Below are 7,192 nucleotides of genomic sequence, written 5' to 3'. Positions count from 1 at the left end.
CGAAGGTAGCATAGGAACAGATCTAGAGATTGGATTTATTAAAAAGACAACTGTCCCCTAGGGGACAATACTATGGAGTAACCTATGAATGGATCAGTCTATCTATCTAGCTATCTGTCTGTCTTTCCTCTTGTTTGCCCTTAATTGTAAAGCCATGGGAAGATTTGAAAACTGGTTTGTTAACTTGGCATTGAGCAAATTAGACCTCATGCCTTCACATGTTTCAATGTAAAACGCACCACTGATTGCCTCCGAAGCAATATTCACTTGCCTCCGAGTTTCATTCAAAGGTTATCCCCTGCAATGTCTCACCATATAACCACCCTCCACATTCCTTATGAGGCCCACCCTCCCACTCACTCCCACACACCACACAGCCAGCTGAGGTTAGGTGAGGTGAGCATTTGTTTTATTTTTTATAACTTGGGTCGTTGGGTAGTGTATGTCAAAGGATTTGCAGGGAAGATAGTGTTGACATAAAAAAACTACAAGGTCAATAAATCATGGATTAGTATTCGACTGGTCATGAAAGCCTCATTGATGGGAACTGGGCTGGGTTGTGGTGCTTTTGCTGAAGTGAACATGGTAACACTGCTCATATAAGCATGTATGTTGAGAGGCTAAGTAGCATATCAGGTCAAGCAAATAAGTAAATACGGGACACATGGAAATGCTATCAATGTTTGGCCCTGTCCACGCTATATATATCCCACCACCGAAAAGAGATAGGGAAAAGTGTCTGCAGGCTGGTGCTGTGGACGGAAGTATCACTCGGTTGAAGTAATAATTGACATCGGTCCGGACATGTTGTCCTTGTCAAGAAGTCTCGACATGTCATAATCTGGGCGAAAAACTAACGCAAAAATGAGGATTAGGAGGTAACATTCAAGTTTGATCCCTGATCAAATCGACGGTACATAGTTGTACAATGAAAGCTCTGGTTTTTGGTGTTTCTGCAAAGTCGCATAATGATCAGTCATATAATGCCCTCTGCTGTTGACATTTAGGAAAGGTGAGTGATTTCAGTATGTTGACATACTGAAATCACTCACCTTTCCTAAATGAGTGATGTTCTGTGACCACAGAACATCGTTACTAACTGACTAAACATGAAAAAGTGATTCACAAATGTATTGCCCAAAGCTTTTAAAACTGTGCTAAAGTTATTAACATGGTAAAGTATATATCAATAGATTTCCATGTTTTCACCTGAAAATACATTTTTCGCACCGCAAAAATAAATCAGTCTCGATCTGAAAAACGTTGAAATACAATAATAAACATAAGCAATTAAACCAATTAGCACAAGTCGTAATGTATCTATATAGCTACTAAATATACATACGACTTATTTACCAATTAATTAAAAAAAAAAAGTGAGGCGAATGCAATGTTTTTAAATCAGTAATGTTATCGCAGTTTTGGACTGTACTTTTATAGTGAAAAACGGTATTTCCACTCAAAAGATTCCCGGATTCCCGCTAGTGTCACGTGGGCTCATGACGTGGGCTATTGCACTTTGGCTGGGCGGAAGCACATTGCCTTTGCATCCTCCTAGTGTGGTATGTTGGCGGTACAGTCTGAAACAACCAATCTAAATACTATTTGACTCTGAGAAACATGGCTGGAACGGCGTCGGTAGCGGGAGAGGTGTTCGTGGATGCCCTCCCGTATTTTGATCAGGGCTACGATGCTTCTGGGGTCAGAGAGGCGGTAAGTAGAGCTAGCTTCGTGGACGAGATGGTTGAGTTAAGCTAACCATGCTACCGCTAGCTCTGTACAACCGAAGGTCCAGCTGACTGCTGAACGATGTCTGTAGTGAGCTAGAGGACGCTGTTGTACACATTTTGTTAATTGAGTCACACGGGTGGGCATATTATTACAATAATTGTCTAGTTGTCCACTGAATTATTGACTTATCTGGAATGTGCTTGTATGCCGGGTGAGTCAATTGTGTGACAGCAAAAACAAATGCACTGTCCAGAACAAAAAACACAATGTTGAACACCGTAGTCGTTAGTCATTTGAGAGAAACTGACCAATAATTAGCACTATACTGTATAAGTACCATGCATTAATTTGACATGTGCTATGCACTACCAAGACATTTTCAATTCAGTGAGTGGTGAACCAGCTCCAATAACCAGTAATAACCGAACCAGCAAAGGCCACACCATCATTTGTTTGTGTCGGCCAACAATAATTTGCTGTAAAAGATAACGCTGTTGTGTACATTCTGCCACTGGATCGAGTACCCAGCCCTCTATTTAGTCTCGGTCTATTCATTTAATTGGGACTCGACTCTCCAATATCCTAACTTCTGTATTGCATTGTGTCTCATTCAGAACGATTAGTCAGTATGAAAACTATATGGTTCACAAACTTTAATGTGAACCATAACCGACGTTTGTAGACAATGCCCATGATTAAAAGAATTATCAACAATCATATTACTCTTTTTAACCAGGTGGAAATTAAACCTTGAAATACACAAAAATATTACTTTTTTCACGGTTTGGTGGTCATCTGTGGAGCTTGGAGCTGAACAAACTAGTAGGAATAAATAAACAAGAAGTTTCTTACTAGACATGAAAAGGACCATAAATAGCCCAGCTTTCACTACGAGTACCAACCAGCTAACAAAGAGGGGGAGAGGTTCACTGTGTTTTGAGTCTTAGGCTTTTCACTGTTGTTGTTTATTATCTGATCCAGGCTGCAGCTTTGGTGGAAGAGGAGACGAGGAGATACCGACCCACCAAGAACTACCTGAGTTACCTCGCCACTCCTGACTTCGCTGCCTTTGAGGTGTGACCTGCTGCACCATCCATGAAGCGCCACCTGCTGGGATTGTTCACAGTATTGCTCCTAAGCAAGCAACCCATGATGATTTAATAACTCCACTGTTGAGGGCTTCCCTCCTGATTTGTTGCGGTTTTGCTGCAATTGTTTGTTTTCCTCTTGTCTTCAGACGGAGATCATGAGGAATGAGTTTGATAGGCTCGGCGCTAGGCAACCACTGGAGCTCCTCAGCATGAAGAGGTTAGGTCAACCATTGTTTTGCCCCCTTTTCCTCATGGTAATTTTGCTGTGTTACCATCCATGTTTAATAATGACAACCTGCTCCTGTTCCTCCTGTCTCTTTGTTGTATCACGTTGGTTGTACCACACAAAGTTGCTACTAGGGTTGCCGCGGTGTGGACATTTTCACACAGAGTAATACGCTTGTGTTAACACCGGTATAAACGGTATTAACTTTGAAACTATAGGTTAACCGCCATCTTCTCTGTCAACTCTCCTCTCACACTCGGTGACAGCGGCTGGCAGCGCGCCAATTCTCGGTGTCTTATAACGTTCTATATATAATAGTATAATATAATTTTATATATTATAATATCACGGCCTAAAGCTCTGCGCCTCCGGATGGCCGTAGCGCGGGGAGCTCACGTAGGGATTGGGCTTTCGCGGGGTTTGTTTACCGGCATTGCTATGGTTACCGGTCTTGTAAGGAAGCACGTCAATTCTCGGCGCGACGATCCTCCAGCACAGAGCAGAACTGTGGCCTATTCTACACATTTTAATTTCTTAATTATAATTATATTATTCATTTTTATTGAATTTGTTTTCTATTACTGAAAAAAATTAAATAAAATTGGTGTTGCCGGTGTGCAACACCTAGTAAACGGTGTTGGCCTCAACACCGGTAATACAGTATACCGCAGCAACCCTAGTTGCTACACAATCAAACCTCATTGTTAATTTCTGTGCAGGTACGAGCTGCCTGCGCCCACAGCAGGCCAAAAGAATGACATCACCGCCTGGCAGGAGAGCGTGAACAACTCCATGGCCCAGCTGGAGCACCAGGCGGTCCGCATCGAGAACCTGGAGCTCATGTCCCAGTACGGCACCAACGCCTGGAAGCTCTACAACGAGTGAGTGGCCGCCGCACAGCATGACGGCCGGAAGGCTAGGGTGGCAGCAAAGGGGGAGAGATGTCAGACATTACCACTGGAGGATACGAGGCAATACCCTTTATTTATAGAATAAGGGGAAACGGGTTGATTCCCATGCACACATCATCACAGCGCTGAGTTCAATACATTAAGACAAGAGGGCATAGTCTTTGCAACAGGTTCTTTCCTATTGTTGACTGTTGTGTCTTTCTATCTGACCTCTAGTGGTTAGAAATGTCTTGAGGCTACTTTACAGGAGACATGAAACCGACAAACTAATTTATATAGTTTTCTTTCCTTGTATTTATTTAATTCTCTTTCTTACAGCAACTTGGCCTTCATGATAGAGACAGCCCAAAAGGAACTCCAGAAATTCAGGTGACAAATCATCTCCAGATTTGTTATCCACCAATGTTATTTTGGACTTACTTGTCACATACCGTGTTCTCTAATGATCCTTACTCCTAACAGGAAACAAATTCAGGATCTGAATTGGCAGCGTAAAAATGACCAGCTGGTGGGCGGAGCCAAACTCAGAGAACTGGAGTCCAAGTATGTATTTGTTATATTTTTTTGTGCAAATCCAAATATATGTAATGCTTTTCAAATTTGTCACTGGCAGTAAACTTAAAGAAAACATTGAAATGAACTCACAGAACACATTTATTGATATTGGGGTTGCCGCGGTATACGGTGTTACCGTCGTTGAGGCCAACACCGATTACTCTGTGTTGCACACCGGCAACACCAATTTTATTTTATTCTTTTTCATTAATAAAAAACAAATTCAGTAAAAATGAATAATATAATTAAGAAAATTAAAATGTGTAGAATAAGCCACAGTTCTGCTCTGTGCGGGAGAATTGTCGCGCCGAGAATTGAAGTGCTTCCTTACAAGACCGGTAACCATAGCAACGCCGGTAAACAAACCCGCAAAGCCCAATCCCTACGTGAGCTCCCCGCGCTACAGCCATCCGGAGGCGCACAGAGCTTTTGGCCGTGATATTATGATATATAAAATTATATTATATATAGACGGTTATAAGACACCGAGAATTGGCGCGCTGCCAGCCGCTGTCACCGAGTGTGAGATGAGAGTTGACGGAGAAGATGGCGGTTGACCTATAGTTTCAAAGTTAATACAGTTTATACCGGTAATACCGGTGTTGACACGAGCGTATTACTCGGTGTGAAAATGTCCACACCGCGGCAACCCTAATTGATATTTTACAGCAGTAGATTGGACGCCCAAATGGGCTGTTGTTTTTCAATGTCCTCGTGTAAATGAAAAAAGGGAGACTACATGTTAAAGACACAATATATTTTTTGACTAATTAGAACGATCAGTTCCAAAATATATATATTTTAATTTTTTTCTTCACATTTTTGCTGGCACAAAATACAAAACAAAGAAATTAAGTGTTGGAAACAAATATTCAAATAAGCTGAGTATCCTTCATAAATGTTGTATTCTAACATTATAACATTGCTCAAAACCTTTTTTTTAAGATTACCTTTGCTTTTAATCAGTGAAATTGTCAGTGATGACGTACTCTTAAGGCGCTTTTAGCAAGTTCAGCAAGTTTTGGTTATCAATCAGACACTCATTTCGGAATTAGCATTAGTACTATGAACGCAAACGGATGTCAAGTTGTTTGTTGCCGTTATCTTAATCGAGATGTCATGGCTGCAGGAGTGGGTGGCTTTAACTAAAACCCAACCTGCAATGCACTAGAGTTTTGAGATTCAGAAAATAAGTTATCATGGTATATGTTCTGGATTTAGTCCAATCATTGTGCCTGCAGCCAAACATTTGGGATTTCTGACACAGGTCCCCTGTCCATGGAACCGCAGCCGCATGACATTTATTAGCTTATTTCTGCCATTAACCATACTCTAGTAGTTGGCGGGTTCTTCCCCCAGCTAAAAGATACTTGGTTCGAGCTCGACCTATAGGCATCCTTGAGGAAACTGCCATAACCCCCTACTGGCTTGCTAATGAATCGTTAACATATAACAAGAAAATGCAAACAGTCCCAGAGGTATGCACAGCCCATGCACCGCCTATCCCATTGGCCGCCCTATTCAAGAAAATCATTGTTTTTTTTGCACAGTGATTTTTGCTTCAGTAAACATGGTCTACTTTATGCCACGTCTAAAAAAAATTGTTGCCATTGACCTACAATTTTGACCTCAATCTGACCCAATTAGTCTCCTGTCCCTGTTCTTTTAGTAAGGCATGTCAACAGATCTTCACAAAAGTTTTAACAACATTGACACTGTACAGCAACATATATCCAAAATCTAATTGGGACATTATGGGTCCCAATTGCAAAAGAAAATCATGCAAAATAAGGCATGTCCACAAAGTTGTATCAACAGTGGTGGCCATGGAGTGTTTAAATAAGGCCGCAAGTTATAGTGCCCCCTATGGGAATTTTGGAACCAACATTTTGGAGACCTGCTTACTGTGGATATCTATACATAACCCAAACCCTAGAATAACAATAGGTATCCTGTCGCACTTTGACTACCTAAAAACTTGACTGGAAGTCCCAGTGGATAAAAGCATCTTAACGACCCAGTCAAGCGTGGATGTCCAATGCAACCGTGGTTCTGGCCCACTAGGCCTGCCGTTTCCCCCCCATATTTTGAGAACTGGAGCTTCTTGCTAGACGTCATGTAGCCAGATGTTCGTGTTTCCGGGTGAGTGGGGGGGGTAACCGCTCTGTCTTTTTGCCCACAGCTGGGTGTCCCTCGTCAGTAAAAACTATGAGATCGAACGCGCCATAGTGCAGTTGGAGATCGAGGCTGCACGGATAAGGCACCAGCAGGGAGACGAAAACAAGGAGAACATCCGACAGGACTTCTAGCAACGGGAGGAGGAGGAGGAGAACGGTGGCTAGAGGTTCCAGCAAAGTGAATCAGACAGGACTCTTGTTTCTAATGAACTGATCTTCTCTAAGCTTGGAAGGAAGTACCGCCTGAGCAGGGGAAAAGAAAGATGGGTCAGATTTCTGTATCACTAAATGCAAGGCATTGAGGTTTTCGTGGAGCTATGGGGTTATCTTTCCAGCTGTCTGGAAACTCATTTTGGATGTTTCCCTAAAGGAGTCTGGGTTAAGAAGGAGTAAATGTGGTTTAATGTTTATTTTGTTGGACTTCTTTACCAACGCATACATGTACATTAGGCTTTATGTTGTTGTTTTTTCTATTTTAATAAAAAAATATTTTGAATATTT

The 7,192-nt window shown here is 41.9% G+C and overlaps 1 protein-coding gene across 1 annotated transcript; it reads left to right on the top strand.

Annotated features, from left to right (window-relative positions):
- Positions 1 to 1,507: 1,507 nt before the first annotated feature.
- bcas2 (BCAS2 pre-mRNA processing factor) lies at positions 1,508 to 7,192 on the top strand. Its single transcript, XM_060058668.1, has 7 exons — positions 1,508 to 1,713; positions 2,713 to 2,805; positions 2,969 to 3,039; positions 3,768 to 3,929; positions 4,278 to 4,328; positions 4,422 to 4,502; positions 6,697 to 7,192. The coding sequence occupies exons 1-7, from the start codon at positions 1,621 to 1,623 to the stop codon at positions 6,821 to 6,823; spliced, it is 678 nt and encodes a 225-aa protein (XP_059914651.1). The 5' UTR covers positions 1,508 to 1,620; the 3' UTR covers positions 6,824 to 7,192.

The sequence above is a fragment of the Gadus macrocephalus genome, chromosome 1, assembly GCF_031168955.1.
Source record: "Gadus macrocephalus chromosome 1, ASM3116895v1".
Classification (NCBI taxonomy): Eukaryota; Metazoa; Chordata; class Actinopteri; order Gadiformes; family Gadidae; genus Gadus; species Gadus macrocephalus.
The sequence above is the reverse complement of the archived record's forward strand: the minus strand, read 5'-3'. Positions and strand labels throughout refer to the sequence as shown.

Excerpts from the sequence above, each read along its gene's own strand:
- bcas2 (XM_060058668.1), top strand. The coding sequence starts at position 1,621 with ATGGCTGGAACGGCGTCGGTAGCGGGAGAGGTGTTCGTGGATGCCCTC. Across the intron at positions 1,714-2,712 it reads CTTCTGGGGTCAGAGAGGCG|GCTGCAGCTTTGGTGGAAGA; the intron begins GTAAGTAGAGCT and ends TATCTGATCCAG. Across the intron at positions 4,329-4,421 it reads AAGGAACTCCAGAAATTCAG|GAAACAAATTCAGGATCTGA; the intron begins GTGACAAATCAT and ends TACTCCTAACAG.